We start from the raw sequence: 17,479 nt of genomic DNA, 5'->3' as shown, positions 1-17,479 counted from the left end.
ACCCATTTTATTTTGTGTATTTGGAATTTTAGTAGCTTATCTTGATACTGTTTCATTCCAAACTCAAGCTCTTTCTATTCATTGTAATGATTGTTTTCATTCTCTATCTCTGATACATCAGTGCTTGTGTGTGTGTATTTTAAATAGAAGCTTAAAAATTCATTAAGTTTTAGTCATCAAGCAATTGTTTGGACAGTTAAACTAGGCAAGTTTTTGGAAATCATTCAGTTTTCCCCTCTGATCCATTCACTTATCAATTCTATGTCAGGAAAGATTTCTGAGCACTTCCATATGCCTGATCCTCTGGCACGTGCTTTGGAATGCAAAGATGAACTAGATACCAACTCAGCCATCAAAGACGTTCAAAGTCTGGGCGGGGGAGGCATGTGAACATACATGATTACAGAGATGTGTGATCAGTACAAAGATCTACACTGGGGATAAGAGAGGACAGATGTGGCCACCTGCTTTGGGGAGGTGAGAAGGGAGAGGTTGAGAGTTTTCCAAGAAGGAATGTTTTCTGAACTGTCTTGAAGAAAGAAGGGAAGCACATATTCAGCATATCTCAAGCTGAAAGAGCTGAAGGAAAATTCAGACCTTGAGTTGCAATGTTGAGCATTCTATGAACAACATATTGAATGATGTAGGAAATATCAAAAGACAATGGAAGGAAAGAAAAAAAAAAGGCAATGGAAAGAAGAAGTTGAGTCGCAATCCTAAAAAGAACTGGTTAACATCCAACTATATCAGAGGTAGCTTAGAATCCAGAATCAATGAGTCTGATGGAAGAAATTCAAGTGGCACTGAAAGGAGGCATATGGAAAATAGGCTCCAAGAATCAAAGGGCTATCAATTGAAATGTTTTATAACCTGATGAAGCACGGGAAGTAGTCACTCATCTATGCCAAATTTAGAAGACAGCTAGCTATGTGGCCAATGAACTGGAAGAGATTCATATTTGTGCCCATTCCAAAGAAAGGTGATCCAACAGAACAAAATCATTATGTTCACATGCAAGAAAAGTCTGCAGAAGAGCATTTGACAACAGTTGCAGCCGTGCGTCAGCAAGGAACTGTCAGGATTCAATCTGGATTCCGAGGAGGACATGGCCCAAGGGACATCGTTGCTGCTCTCAGATGGATCTTCGCTGAGAGCAAAGACTACTAGAAAGATGTTTACTTGTGTTTTATTGACCATACAAAGGCATTCAATTGCGTGGACCATAACAGATCACAGATAACACGGAAGAGCATCAGAATTTTGGAACACTTCATTATGCTCTTGCAGAACCTGTATGCGGACGATGAAGCAGTCCTGGAAATAGAGCAAGGGAATATTGCATGGTTTCCTTCAGGAAGTTGTGCCTTAGGGTGGTATCCCATGACCATACTTCTTCAATATGTATGCTGAGCAACTTATTGGTCACTGATTTGCCTGAGGAAGAACCTGGCTAAGGATTGAAGCAAGGCTTACTAACATTCTGTGATCTGCAGAGGACACAACCTTGCTTGCCGAGTGAGGGGGACTAGAAGAACTTGCTGGTGAAGTTCAAGGACGGCAACCTTCGGTATGGATTACAGCTCGAGGTAGCGAAACCCAAATTCTCACAACTGGACTAATGGACAGCATCACGATGAATGGAGAAAAGACAGAAGTTGTCAAGGATTCCATTTTCCTCAGATCACAGCTAAGGCTGACGGAAGCAGCTGTCAAAATATCAAATGACATATTTTACTGGGCAAATCTATTGCTCAAGACGTGGCTAGAATGTTGATGGTCAAGGACATCACTTTGAAGATTAAGGTTCATCTGACCCAAGCCAAGGTATTTTCAATCACCTCACATGCATGTGGAAGTTGGACATTGAATAAAGGAGGTGGCAGAAGAGCTGCTGCACTTGAATCATGGTGTTAGTGAAGACTATTGAAAATGCCGTGGACTGTCAACAGAACAAACAGTCTGCCCTGGAAGAAGTACAACCAGAATGCTCCTTAGAAGTGAGACTGGTGGGAGTTTTGTCTCATGTGCTTTGGACATGTTATCAGGAGAGTCCGTCCCTGGAAAAGGACATCATGCTCAGTAAAGTAGTGGGTCAGAAAAGAAGTGGAAGGTCATCAGGGAAATGGATTCATCCCGTGGCTGCAGCCATGGGCTCACGCATGCTAAGAATGACAAGGATCTAGACCAGAGGAGGTACACTGGTACAGATAGGAACTGGAAATCCAGGGCGGATGAGCCCTACAGGACCAGTGGTGTGAGTGGCGAAACAGGGAGGGTAGAGGGAGAGTGGGTAGGAAAGAGGGAACCGATTACAAGGAGCTATATGTGACCTCTTCCCTGGGGGACGGACAACAGAAAAGTGGGTGAAGGGAGACGTCGGACAGGGCAAGATATGACAAAATACCAATTTATAAACTATCAAGGGCTCATGAGGGAGGGGGGAGCGGGGAGGGAGGGGAAAATGAGGACCTAATGCCGGGAGGTTTAAGTGGAGAGAAAATGTTTTGAGAATGATGTACAAATGCGCTTTGCACAATTGATGTGTGTATGGATTGCGATAAGAGTTGTATGAGCCCCTAATAAAATGATTAAAAAAAGAAAAAGAATGACAAGGATGGCACAGGGCTTCGCAGGGTTTCGCTCCGCTGTCTAGGAAGCCACCAAGAGTCGGAGCTGGGTCCGTGGGACCTAGCAGCAATGACAGCTCCCGCACGTGTTGGTTGTGCTTACAGGTGACATGGATTCTCCGACAACCTCAACCTTTTCTCCATTTATCATGATGCTGTTCATTGGTCTAGTGGTGAGAGTTTTTGTTTTCTTCATATCAAGATATCATCCATACTGAACACTGTCGTCTTTGATCTTCATCGATAAATGCGTCAAGCCCTCTTCACTTTCCACAAACACGATGTTGTCATCTGAACATCACTGCTTGTTAGGGAACCTCCTCTGATCCCAATTCCATGTCCTTCTTCATATGGCTTAGTTTTGAGGGACTCAAATCATGCTCCTTTTAAAGGTCTCTGAGGGATGGTTATTTGTAAAACTTTGAGGGGGCAAGAGCAGGGCTGTAGGGTAGGTAAGATACGGTTTCCATAATGTCCCGCATCACAATCTGCTTCGGAACGGAACTGGCCAGCAGATCCCCTTGGAAGGCACTGGTTTGAGTGGACTTGTTTTTTAAAGTGCTCAAGAGAGGCTAAAAGACGCTCTGGTGGCACTGTCAGATCAGCAGTGGATTGCTAACTACAAGGTCAGGTTCAAACCTACCAGCTGCTCCAAGGGAGAACGTTGAGGCTATCTGCTCCCATAAAGACTCACCAAAAAATCATATCATTGTGAATGAGGGTGGGTGGGGGGTCCGGAGAGGAAACCCAAAGCCCATCTGTAGGCAACTGGACACCCCTTACAGAAGGGTCATGGGGAGGAGACGAGCCAGTCAGGGTACAGTGTAGCAACGCTGAAAACACAACTTTCTTCTAGTTCTTAAATGCTTCCTTCCCCTCCCCTCCACTATCATGATCCCAATTCTACCTTACAAATCCGGCTAGACCTCCAGCTAGACCAGAGAATGTACACTGGTACAGATAGGATCTGGAAACACGGGGAATCCAGGACAGATGAACCCTTCAGGATCAGTGGTGAGAGTGGCGATACAGGGAGGGTGGAGAGAAGACGGAATAGAAAGGGGGAACCGATGACAGGGCTCTACATATAACCCCTCCCTGGGGGATGGACAACAGAAACGTGGTGAGGGGAGACATCGATCAGTGTAAGACATGGAAAAATAGTGATTTATAAATTATCAGGGGGAAAGGAAGGAGGCGGGGGAGGGGAAAATGAGCAGCTGATACCAGGGGCTCAAGTCAAAAGCAGATGTCTGAGAATGATGAGGGAAACAAATGTACAAGTGTGCTTGACACAATGGATGTATTTCTGGATTGTGATAAGAGTTGTACGAGCCCCCAATAAAATGCTTTCTGAAAAAAAGAATAAAGGCTAGAGGGACACCTAAAAAAAAATCACCAATGCTGAAATGGCAGGAAGTGAAAATAATTAAAGAAAAAAAAAAAAAAGATTGACAGGACCAGAAACTCTCTCGGGTCTCAGGGGGTCTGCATTGACTAGATGGCTGTACTGAGATTTGTCAAGTATACCACTGCAAGCATCTGCCCGACCCGTCCACTGGCTCCAGAGACACGCTTAGACATGCTTTGTTTGGATAAACACGTGCGTCTATGAACTGGAACATTAGCAGCAATATCTTTTCATTTAAATTGGTACCAGCAGCTGCACGAGCCCCCAATAAAATGATTTAAAATAAATAAATAAATTTGGGTGATCTTATTTTCATTCCTTTCTTTGTGATTATAATGAGAATTAGTGTTCTGTATCATCTTTCTGTTTGTCTGTCTGAGATGAATTTGGTTGTCGTGGAAGACTTTCGTGTCATTCTAAGCAGCTCCGGTGGCACCATGGTGAAAAGCCTGCTGCTTCCTGACAGGTTGGTGGTTCAAACCCACCCACAGCTCCGTGGGAGGAATGACCTGGTGACCTGCTCCTGTCAAAATGACAGTCTCGGGAATCCTGTGGGGCAGTTCGCCACTGTCCTCTAGGTCATGATGAACCCAAATTCACCCTATGGCACCCAACAACCATCCACACAGAGCACTTCTTCCTTTTATACATAGCTGTCCTAGCTTTTAAAGGGTTCGTCTCGGAAACACACCGAGGCAGTTCTACCCTGCCTTGTAGGGCCACTCCCCAAAGCTCAAACTCACTGCCATCGAGTTAACGCTGACCCAAAGCAACCCCGGTGGGTTTCCAAGACTGGGAGTAGAAAGCCCAGTCTGCCTCCCTCGAAGCGGCTGGTGGCTTTGAACTGCCGACCATGCAGATCGCGGGCAGTTAACAAGGACACGACCAGGCCTCCTCGCAGGGTTGCCGCTGGGAGTCAGCATTGACTCGTTGGCAGTGAGGTTGGTTTTGTTTGGAGAACCCTAGTGGTACGGTGGTGAAAGCGCTCGCCTGCGCAACGGGAAGACCAGCGATTCGAACTCCCCAGCCCCTTTGCGGCAGCGAGATGGACAGAGGTCAAGGTTGTTAGTTCCAATGTACCAGGAGCTTCGTTGGGGGAGAAAAGGCCTGGGGATCGCTTGCACAAAGACTGCAGCGTTGGAGATGCCACGGGGCGGATCGACCTTGGCCTTCAGGGTTGCTGTGAGGTGGAATGGACTCAGCTGATGGCCACGGGCTTGGCTTGGGGTTGGGGCGCCTTGTCTTCGTTGGTGTGCTGTTTCTCCCCTTGACCTTTCTCCAGGAGTTTCCAGGCGGGCGTCTTCACCTAATTTTAGCGCTCTTTCCGTCATCAACTTCCTAGCAACTAATTGCATTTCCAGCTGAACTCCTCTAATGAAGGGCTCACGGAGGCTTCCTCTCCCCCCTTCTCCATCTCATCCACAGCACGGCAGCAGGCTCCTGCCCTTCCTGGCTGCCCCAAGGGGGTGGCAGCTCACACCTGTTCATCCTGGTGATTAAATACAGCCCCAGAAGCACCTCGAGCTGAATCTCTTGTCACTGGCAATTGTCATCTTCTCAGGGACCAGGTGTGCCTGGTCGGCACCCCAGCTATAAAATCGTACAGCTTCACTGTAAACACCTGTTGACCGAGCAGATTGGCTGAACAGGTACGGGGTTGGATGTGCCCTTCCTCTTGGCGCTTTATGTTTTTTAAATCCCCTGTCTTAATATGACCCCGTGGTTGTCTGTTTGCCAACCTACGAGCCTGCTAACCCTGTTATACATCGTGGGGACGTGGGGATTGGGAAGAGGAAAATTTTGGTCACCTTTCAAGGTCTCACTTGCCCTTTGCCCTGGTGTGAGCAGAGCATTTTCTTTAGCCCAAGGGTAATGACTTAGTGGGGTACCTTAGGGGATGGTCTTATGCTGTGTTCGTGAAAAATGGTGCAGTTTCCCCATCTGCCTGTTTTACACAGTGTCTCCTGCCTGAGTTTGGTGGCCTGCCTCCAGTGTGGTCAGTCCTGCGGCCAGCATGCCCACCCAGCTGGAGATGGCCATGGACAGCATGATTCGCATCTTCCACCGGTACTCTTGCAAGGAAGGAGACAGATTCAAGCTCAGCAAGAGGGAGCTGAAACTGCTCCTGCAGCTCGAACTCACGGAATTCCTCTCGGTGAGTCTCGGCTTCTCTGCACCGGTCCTGCCAAGGTGCGTGAGGCACAGGCTTCCGGGACCGAACTTCTCTCCCCAGTCTCCTAGGATTCTGTCTCAGAAGCAGAATGAGTCCTATTGAGGACCAAGGGAGATGGGAAGCCAAGACTGGAGACCTTTGTTTCCAGTGTACATGGGCTTGTGTTCTCTTCTGTCATGTTAGGGTTTCCAAGAGTTAAAAACTTACAGGTGAGGCTCCTATCAATTATTCAGCACCACTGTGCAGCAGTGAGAGAGCGCTTTAGACCGGCTTCCAGATGTCTATAAATGAATCTTCTGGGCTGGGTCAGAGATGAGGCCTTGGGGGCTTTCTGTTGTAATGACAAATTCTTTCGTGAATGCCAGATGCTGAGAGAGCTTAGTCAGTCACACACAAGCTGATTGGGATCGATGGCAAGGATGGGCTGGTATGTTAGTCAGTGGGGAAAAGACCAGATTCACGTCTTAAAATAGCAAGTGGTTCAATAAATCCATGTGTGAAGCCTTAGGTTAGTGTTCGATAGCTTGCCGAGGAAAACACTTAACTCTGATGTTTCTGCAGTGGCATTGAATTGATTTTTGTACCATATACCACCCTTCCTGGTGGTAGAGAAACGGGGCTTTCTATCCCCATAAAGAATTACAGTCTGGGAAAGCTACAGGGGCAGTTCTACCCTGTCCTATGAGGTTGCTATGAGTCCACATCGACTCTATGGCAGTAAGTTTGGTTTGATTGGGCCACCTTCGCAGGATTTTATACTATGTTAGCCTTGCATTTAAGACTACAGCAATTTAATTTGAGTAACCTTTTTCTCCCCACTCTCCATGGTAAGAGCTTAAAGCGAAGCTATTAACTGTAATAATTCTTCATGATATATTTTAAGTCATTTTACAAGTCCACAGGAATTTTTCTCTTCTCAAATATATTTTGGTTTCTATATCATATAGTCCAGAGTCAGATACTTATAAGTATGTATGTGGCTTGCCATTGATTTATTCAAGTGACATTGATCATTGTTTCCATCAAGTTGATTTGATCAATTAGCTCTCACTTCCTAACCACTTAGTGTAGTGGTTCTCAACCTGTGGGTCGCGACCCCTGTGGGGTTTGAATGACCCTTTCACAGGGGTCACTCAAATCATAACAATAACAAAGTGACAGTGATGAAGTAGCAACGAAAATAATGTTATGGTTGGGGTGGTCACCACAACATGAGGAACTGTATTAAAGGGTCACGGCATTAGGAGGTTGAGAACCACTGAGTTAGTGGTTGACAGCTCAGGAGAGGGGAATTCTGGGGAAACAATCTCCATTTGGAAACATTCTTCATCAACCACTCATTTTAGGAGGGCTTGGTGCTTGTAGCCCAACGCATCGAATCCCTTAAAATGCAGTCATCCTTCTAAGAGCTGTGCATGGGATGATCCTTTTTTTTTTTTTTTAAATGTCGGGCACTGTGCTAAGTGGGGCTGGCAGTAAAACACACTGTGCCTCATATGCAACAATTGGGGCAGGTTGTTGATAGGTGTGGTTGAGTTGGTGCCGACTCATATGTGTACCACCTGGGCTTGCACCGTCCTCACAATTGCGATGTTTGAGCTGATTGTGGCAGCCACGGGGCCAGCCCATCTCATCAAGGGTCTTCCTCTCTCCCTGCCCTTCAACTTGACCAAGCATGATGGCCTTCCCTAGGGACTGGTCTCTCCTGACAACATGCCCAAGTTGGGGTAATACTTGCACAAAAACACGACTTGTTGATCTGAAATTAAAATGAACTGGCATCCACTCATTTAAGTTGTTAACTCTAGCAACACTCAAGTTAAGTGTTTTCAAAAGTTGTGTCGCCAACATCCCTCAAATTTACAGGTAGAGCTATTCTCCTTTCTACAAATAAGGAAATGAAAAGAGAGTTGCTCTAAGTTCCCTTGTTGGTAAGTGGTGTAGCTACTCACTCTTTTTGGCCTCTTTTTGGCTTTAAAGCCTCTCTCTTTGTCCCCTCCTTCAGTGCTGCCTAATGTCCTGGGCTCCACATCTCTGATGAGCTGCAAATGCATGTCAAATGCCCGGTGCAAATGCGGCATCAGTAGCTCATTTTGATCAGCAATTGTTTATCCTTCTTGGTTTAGGTTTGAGCCAGGATGGCCTGAGCCTGGGGGCAGAAGCTAGATAACTTGAGAATGTGTGACTGGTACAAGCCTCCCAGCAAATGGGCTCATGGGCAGTGTCTTTAGATGTTAAAAGTGGGGATTCAAAGTGTAATGGAAATAAAAGGAAGATGTTATTTCAACGGTCACCATGAGCCTCAGAAGTTGGACATTTTTCTTTTTCTTTTCAGTGCCAAAAGGATCCCCAGTTGGTTGATAAGATAATGCATGACCTGGATGCCAATAAGGACAATGAAGTGGATTTTAATGAATTTGTGGTCATGGTGGCAGCTCTGACCGTTGCTTGCAATGATTATTTTGTAGAGCAATTGAAAAAAAAGTGAAAGCAAAGACAGATGGTCAGCTAATGTAAATGAGCTATATTAGTAACATGTTAGTCAATGTAAAATGAGGTCGAGCCAAGATTATGTAATTGGCATTCATCTGTATGTACTCTCCAGATTTATAGGTAGAGTAATACCAGGTAATGATAGACGATACATATATTCAATTGCTAGTGTCACTAAATGATGTATACCTTAATGTACTGACTTCCAACAACTATTTCAAATAAATCGTATATATGCCCTACTTGAAGTTTCCTTGTATTATTACGATTGTTATATACATACGTTTTGCATGTCAAAAAAAATCACAAAAATTTAGCTACTTTCAAATATGGCTAAAACCTGGCAAATTGATAAGACAATCAATCATTTGTGGTCCTGACATCGTTTTTTGAATTATTTATCCCAATTTAAGGGTGAAAGATGAGGTTTTCTTCTCTCACAAAGAGTTGCTATCTCAGAAACCAACAGGGCAGTTCTACCCTGTCCTACAGGATCATGATGAGTCAGAATCAACTTGATGGCAGAGAGGGATTTTGTTTTGGGCACCTACTAAAGGCGTTCTTGGAACGTGTGAAACATTAGCACTCCTGGCTGCTAACAGCATGGTTGGAGGCTCGAGCCCACCCAGAGGCACTTCAGAAGATCCTGAAGATCTACTTCCAAACAATCAGATGTTGACAGCTCACAGGTCTACTCTGACACACATGAGTTCGCCGTGAGCTGGAGTCGACTGGTTAGGATTGGTTTGGTTTCTCTGTTAATTCTATGAAAGAACTAGTGTTAAGCAGCACCCCTGGGGAAGCCAGAGAGTTAACACACTCTCTTTAGGCTACCTTCTCCTCTTTGCCACTCCATACTGCCGCTACCCTGTGCTTCTTGTGCCTCTCAAGTGTTGGATTGCATTGCATCCCCTTAGGGTCTGCATCTGTAGAATCCCAAACAGTGATTGAGATCCTTCAGAGAACTTCAAGGAGGTGTGCAGTAAAATAAGATTCGTGCATGTTTAAACAATTACCCATGCTACTGAGTGGAGAAAGGGTAACAATGTAAGAGGGAGACCAGTTAGGAGGCAGTGGTGATGGGAATGAAAGATGAAGGTGCTTGGGCCAGGACTTCATGTGCAGAGAACAAGAGAAGCAGTTGAGTTTGTTAAGTATTCTGGAGGTGGGGCAGATAGGACTTCCTGATGGGTTGGTATGATGGGTGAGGAAGAGAGGAGTCCAGGATGACAGAGCAGACATAACTGTTATTTGCCTATCTAGCATTCATCACCCCTCCCCTTTCTTCCACAGATCTAAGTCCCAATTTGTGGTTAGCAATAAACATAAGCCAAAGTAAACTCACTGTCATCAAGTCAATTCCAACCCATAACAACCCAGTGTAGGATTTCTGAGACTGCAATTTTTAAAAAACTCTTTCTTTTCTATTCTCTTTTCATTTTATTGGGAGCTCTGGCAAATATTGTAACAATTCATACTTCAATTAGATCAAACATAATTGTACAATTGCTGCCACCATCAATTTCATAATATTTTCTTTTTTCTTGAACTCCTTGGTATCAGCTTCTCTTTATCCCCTCCCAAATTATAGTACTATATATTATTAATTCTTGCTGTACCTTACAACCTTCATTGTATCCTTTCACATGCACTTCCATTGTTCCCTTGTGTGGGGTTATACAGTCCTCATTGCTATCAGTTTCCCCTTCCCCTTCTCTCCTGCACCCCCTTCCTGCACCCTCAGGGAATCCTTGCTCCTGTTACTGTTTCTGAAGGGTTATCCATCTTGGCTTTCATGCATCAAATGATCCTAATTATACAAATGGAGGTCTGACCAGAATAATGAGATAACATAAAGTCCATAATGGTAAGAGGGCGAAGGACAATTACAGATCTAGAGGATAGTTATAAAATTCATCAGTGCTATCCCACACCCTAGAAATATCATCCTTTTCGCGTGGCCGTTCTGTGAGGGACTGTCCAATTATCTCACAGGTGGATTTTGGGTCTTCACTTTGTCCATGCTCCTTCACATCAATTTTATTGCTTGTTTTGGAATTGCTGATACCTATTCCTTTCGACACCACATGATCACAGACAGGTGTGCTTCTCCCATGCTAGCTTTGTTGCTTCCCTGTTAGATGACCACTTGTTTAATTTCAAGCCTTTAAGACCCCAGAGCTATATCTTTCGATAGCCGGGCACCATGAGCTTCCTTCACCACATCTGCTTATGCACCCGTTTTGTCTTCAGTGATCCTGTCGGGAACGTGAGTATCATACAGTGCAACATTATTAGAACAAACTGCTCTTGTACTGAGGTGGGATTTAAACTGAGGTGCAAAGTCCATCTGTTTCACACACACACACACATATGGACAAGTACACCTATATTTCTATATTTACATACATAGATATCTATCTTTACACACACACACACATACAATTTTTTCTTTGTTCTTCTTTCCTTTTTTTCTTCCCACCTGCCCCCTATCATGTTTACCCATCTTTCACCTCTCAGTAATTCCTCTCAGATATGTTTCAATTGATCCAACAGGACCAGGAATGCTACACTCTCCTCACTGTCAATTTTAGAACCCTTGCTATTCTCTGTCCCTGTTTTAAGTATCACCAAATCACTTTCCACAGTGGCCATACTTTTCTACAAGACCACCATCAGTAAGTGAGAGTTCCAATCTCACCACACCCCCTCCAACATTTGTTGCTTTCTGATTTTTTGAATTGAGCTGTTTTTGAGAGTTAGGTGATATCTCATAGTTGTTTTAATTTGCATTTCCCAGATTGCTAATGATTAGGAACATTTTCTCATTTGTTTAGTGACCAATTTGGTTTCCTTCCTTGTAAATCTTATGTTCAAGTCTTTTGCCCATCTCCTCAGTGGGCAATTCATTTTTCTCTTATTATAAGCTTGCGGGATAATGTAGATTTTAGTAATAAGCTGATATGTAATTGCTAAATATGTTTTCCAAGTCTGTGGGCTTTGTTATTACTCTCTTGATGAAATCTCTTGATGGACACAAGTGTTTTACCTTTAGTATGTCCCACTCATTTATTTTAACTTCCTCTGAATGTGTGTCCTTCCTTATTTCCGGTAGGCCATGTATTCCCTGCGTTAAGGTTCTTAGCTTTGTCCCAATTCATTCTTTGATGATCCTGATAGTTTGGGGTTTTACCTTAGGTCTGTGATCCACCTTGAATTTGTTCTTGTGTATGGAGTGAGGTAAGGGCCTTGCTTCATTTTTCGGCAGGTAGATATCCAGTTTTTCCAGAACCATTTGTTAAAGAAGGCATCTGCTTCCAACTTGATATTTTTGGGGCCCTTATCGAAGATCAGTTGTCTGTATGCTGTGCTTGGCTAACTTCACTTCTGGATTTTATTTCTGGATTTTCTGTTCCTATCCATTGGTTCGTGTATCTGTTATTATACCAGTACCATGCTGTCTTGACAACTATGGCTGTATAATAAGCTTCAAAGTCTGGTAATGCAAGCCCTCCTACTTCATTCTTCTTTTTGAGTTCTTTGCTTATTCTGGGCTTCTTCCCTTTCCATATGAAGTTGGTAGTCAGTTTTTCCATCTCTTTGAAAAAGGATGCGGTATTTGTATCGGGATTGCATTGAACTTATAGAGTGCCTTGGGTAGGAGTGACATCTTTATAATATTGAGTCTTCCAATCCATGAGCATAGGATCTCCTTCCATTTGTGAAAGTCCCTTTTGGTTTCTTGTAACCAAATCATGTTCTGTAGTTTTCCTCATAGAGATTTTTTATTTGTTTATTTTTTGTTAGTTATATCCCTAGACATCTTAATTTATGCTTGCCTATTGTGAAGGGTACTACCTTCTTGATCTCTTTTTCTGTATTCCCATCATATAGCAATCCAACTTACTTCTGCTTGTCGATCCTGTATCCTATCTACCCTACCCTATTCCTCTTTCACTTCCAACACCCCTATTGTGGAGCTCTTCTAGTTCTCAATATATAGAATGATATCATCTGCAAATAATGATAGTTTCACTTCTTCTTTCCCCAGACGAACACCTTTGATTGTCCTTCCGTTGCTTTATGTTATTAGCTAGGAGCTCCAGAATGATCTCGAATGAAAGTGGGGACAAGGGGCATCCTTGTCTTGTCCCCTTAACTTTTATTTTAAGCTTCATTTACTCCCAAGCCATAAGTTTTTGCTTCTTCAGTTTCTTTTGAGATATCTTTTTCTTCTGTGCAACCTCCTCTTCTGGTTTAGGAACAATTTGTTCCTTTTTAGTCAGGACCATCTCAGTGTGGTGGGGGAGCTCATGGATGGCTTGATCCGACCACAAGCTCTGTAAGTCCAGTGGCACATCTTGGGGGCTTTCTTCACCTGGATATGCTCAATGACCAGAGAATCTACATCTAGTCCCTTAACTTCAGCGTTACTCACTTTCTACATTTTTAAGCATGGGCAGCAGAAACTCAGCATTCATTTTGGGCCACTGACCCTGCGTCCAACCCCACTGTTTGGCCTTGGCACACCTACCAGCTCTGCCATTGTAACGTTGGAAAGGCACACACTGCTTCCACAAAGTGATGTCTTTCAAATACATGGTGGCTTTCTGGATATGCATACCCTGATGGCCTGGGCAGGGTCACGGGTGTTCTTGAAATAAACTAGAAGATTCAAACCTCTTGATTTGCATGATTTTGTTGGGGTTTTCTGGGTCAAGTGAGTAGCAAACTGTGTTAATCTGGGTAGACTAGAGAAACAAATCCATGGATACACATATGTATATAAGGGAGAGGTTTATAAACAAGAGGAATTGAATATTGAGAAAACATTCCAACCCAGTCCAGTCCAAGGCCATAAGTCTGATATTAGCCTATATGTCCGATACCAATCTATAAAGTCCTCTTCAGACTCACAAAACACATGCAATGAAGCCAAATGCAGGATGATCACAAGCCAGTGGGTGGAAATTCTTTGGGTCCAGTGGCGTTGTAAGCATCTCAGTGCTGGCAGGGGTCTCTCTGTGGCTTCTCTAGCTTCAGATATCTGGCTGCATCCATGTGGCTTGTCTTCTGCAGTTTCTCCCAGGGAGTGGCAGAGAGAGAGAGAGGTGTCTTCTGTCTACAAGGAGGAAGTACCAGATTTCCCAGAATTCTCAGGAGAAGGTCATGCCCACACAGAAGTCTCATTGGCTATCTCCAAATTGACAACCTAGACTCCACCCTTACACTTTTAATCCTTAAATTGGCACCAGATTAGGTGACTGCCATACAAACCATTTGGCAGATCACCTCAGGCTGCTATAGGAAGAGGACAGGCTGTCAATCTTTATGGGCAAAGATAGCTTCATCTTTCTACCAAGAAGCAGCTGGTGGTTTGAACCATTAACCTTGCAATTAACTTTCTCACCAGTGCCACCAGGGCTAACAAGCACTGTTTCATGGAGGGGAGTGGGGGGACTAGAGATTGCAACTATGAAGATGGTGGAGAAGAAAGAGCAAAGGAGACTGGGATATTGTTGCTATTGAGGGGCCACTGCCCAGCCCTGGTCTACCTGCTTCCAGTTCTCTTGTGATGTAGGAAGCAAATAGTGCTCTCTGGTTAAAGAGGATTTTATTACATGCAGCAGAACATAATCTCTAACTTTTATATTTTTTGGTCAATGAAATTCACTAAAATGAGAAAGAGGGAGGGAGGGACAGTTTAGCAGCATGGGGACCTAGGGGAAATCAGAAGCTCTATCTGCAATACCTCCTGGATATCCTAGTGGAGACAGCCAACAGGCAGTTGGCTCTGTGATCTAATCCAGAGCTCACAGTAAACAGGGGTGGTCTGCACTGTCTTAGGAGACATGACTATCTGTATTGTTTCAGGCTGTGGAACAAAGGAGTCGTGTAGGACGAGAATGTGAATAGAGAAAGCGAATAGTCCAGAGTCCCGCTATCAGGAAAGGGAGGAGTCAATCAATGATACTAGGTTATAGCCAGAGAGAGAGCAAAAGGAAAGAAAGTGGGGAAAAAATTTGAAAAGGGAAAGCAGGAGGGTCCCTCAGCGAAGAGGGCATCACCATGATTCAGCTGGCAACCGGTTTGGTGTTTTGTTGTTGGACGGTGCTTTAGAAGCGTAGCAAGGAAAGTATTTGAAGAAGAGAAGAGGTTGAATTCCATTGGCAGGAGTGAAACGAGAATCAAGAATTGAGCGTTGAGTCTGGCAAGATAGAGACCCTCCAGGGCTGATAATATTGTCGCACAACTTAGGGGTCCTTGTCCCATTTAATCATCCCATTGAAATAAGGTCAACCACATATGGAAGAGTATTAGAAAGGGATTTGATTGTCTCCATAGACAAGGTACAGCTTGGGTCTCATGACAAAAATACCAAGAACTTCCTAAGTTGGGCACCCCGGGGTTTCTTTACCCCCTCAAACTTCCAGGGTCCTGACTCCTTTCTGCCCCTGCCCACCCTCAACTCACCTTGTCAATACTTGGAACTTCCATCAGTGAGGCATTTTCTAGATGGACCATTCTGTTGGAACCATGGGTTAGGTCATGTGTTTTCTGCAGCTGATTCTTGGGTTCAGGTTGAGTTGAAGGACAATAATGGATGGACTGAGTATGACTTCGGTCCCAGTTCAAAGTGGGAGGACCCTGGGGACAATTTTTGCAAAGAGGTCTTGGAATGAAATGTTCTGTAAGATGGAAGATTTAGCTCATAGGTTGCCAAGCTTATTTGGCCTACTGCCTCCTTTTCAGAAGAAAAAAAATGTACTCAGTATCCCCCATCAATTAAAAACCTTTGTACTGTAACTCATAATCCAGGATTAAGTGTAGTGGCACCACTAGCTCTCCTCTTGAGAAAGACGGGTGCTTTATACTCCTGTAAAGAGTTACAGTCTTCAAAACTCACAAGGGCATTTTGACCCTGCCCTACAGGGATGCTGAGTTGGCATTGACTCAATGGCATTGACTCAGTGAGTCGGGGCTTTTGCAGCCCTCCTGGATCATTCCACCACCTCCCAGGGGATGGCATCTCCCACTCTGGGAAACACTGATTAAGATAATAAAATGGTAGGGAGGTGGGAGTCATAGGAAAGGGGATATGGTCTCAATAAGAATCAGATTTTTTTTTACAAAATTGCCAGTCTCCTTATTTGACAAGTGCTCAATAAATACTCTATGCACATATAAAATGACATTGTTTTCCATCTGACATTTTTCTTCAAACAGACATATATTACTTATATTTCTATAAATATATAAATTATGTACCCTCCCCCCACCAAAATAAACAACTAAATTCACTGCCATTTAGCCAACTCCAACTCAGAGTGACCCATTTCGTAAGCACTGTGCCACCGGGGCTCCTAATTTATATGTAGGTACAGGTATATATACATTATGAGCAGATAAACAGGAGAGTTTAGATGGCAGAGATTCAAGATAGGAATATGTGCCCTGGATATTTACTTATTCTTATCTCTCAAAAAGGACCCCTGGTGGCATAGTGGTTACAAGATGGGCTTCTAGCTGCAAGGTCAGCAGTTCAAAACCACGGGCCACTCCAAGGGAGAAAGATGAGGCTTTCTCCTCCTGTAAAGTTTTGCAGCCTTGAAAACCCACAGGGGCGGCTCAACTCTGTGCTATGGTGTCTTTGCAAGTTGGAAAGACTCAACGGCAGGGAGTGATTCTCACAAGGTTGGAAATTTAGGAAACGAAAATTATAGAACCCATATTTCATCTGTATTAGGCTCTGCCATCCCAAGGAAGGTTTGAATGTTTCTCAGGTTAAACTTTCTATTTTAATCAGGTCAAAAGGCGGCATATTGTAAAACTGGGTGACTCAAAGCAAACCTGAACATGCCTCCTGTTTTACTGTAGGGAGGACATCGTCAAAGTAAGAGATGCCTGGAAGCAGAATGTTCATTTCATGGCATTTCTTTGACAAGTGGAGAAAAGAAAATTACGTCTCGAATTCTTTTTCACATGAGTACAGATGACAAAAGCTCTTTCTCTAGCAGAGGAGAAGCCTTCTGTTGTGCTTTCAGGGACAGGAGATGTCAGTGTGTAGAAAGCAAAGGTCATTATCTCTCTTATGACCTTAGGCACTGACCTTTGCATTTGCTGGGGTTTAAGCAGAAACTCAACAACATTCAAAGATCATTTCTGCATTTAACACATTCTGATATCGAACATGAGCTAGACAAGAAAATGAGCCAGCAGGCTTTAAGAACAGCATCCAGACCTTAGGTTTAAATAATCTTTTTTAAAACTTCCAAGTTTTCACTTGAAAAACGTTCAAACAAAAGGAAATAGTGCAAGACTATGTTTCCCATTAGCAACCCTTTCCTGGGGTCCCCCATTGTTAACATCATGTGGCGCATGCTTCGTTCCTCTCTTCTCTCTGTATGTGGCTGTCTGTGCTGCTCCTGCATCATTCAGTAACATGCAAGAATCAGGGCACTTCACCCCCACACTTTAGTATACATCTTCCAAGAAGAAGGACATTGCCCAATTACCGTTCTCACAGCTCAATACGTGTACAATTGCACAATACCATCTGAGTTAGTTAATTGTGCCAACCTGGCCGATAAACACATGGGGTTAATTGAAGGGCGGAGGGATAAATGGCTTGGTGAGCCTCGCCTTTCTAGTTCTCCAGTCTCTTCCTTTGTGATGGTTGCACCAGGGTGCAGCTGCTTTAAAAGTTCCCTGCTTCAGCTTGCAAGATTGACTTCCTACAAGACATCCCCAAGGAGAAGCCACATGGACCTATCC

General features: G+C 44.0%; 1 protein-coding gene across 1 annotated transcript; it reads left to right on the top strand.

Moving 5' to 3' along the window:
• Positions 1 to 6,052: 6,052 nt before the first annotated feature.
• Positions 6,053 to 8,901, top strand: S100Z (S100 calcium binding protein Z). The gene is made up of 2 exons (XM_004703527.2): positions 6,053 to 6,193; positions 8,547 to 8,901. The coding sequence occupies exons 1-2, from the start codon at positions 6,053 to 6,055 to the stop codon at positions 8,697 to 8,699; spliced, it is 294 nt and encodes a 97-aa protein (XP_004703584.1). The 3' UTR covers positions 8,700 to 8,901.
• Positions 8,902 to 17,479: the final 8,578 nt, after the last annotated feature.

The sequence above is a fragment of the Echinops telfairi genome, unplaced genomic scaffold (genome assembly GCF_000313985.2).
Source record: "Echinops telfairi isolate 266 unplaced genomic scaffold, ASM31398v2 ScPeMD7_7469;HRSCAF=8507_1, whole genome shotgun sequence".
NCBI classification, from domain to species: Eukaryota; Metazoa; Chordata; class Mammalia; order Afrosoricida; family Tenrecidae; genus Echinops; species Echinops telfairi.
The sequence above is the reverse complement of the archived record's forward strand: the minus strand, read 5'-3'. Positions and strand labels throughout refer to the sequence as shown.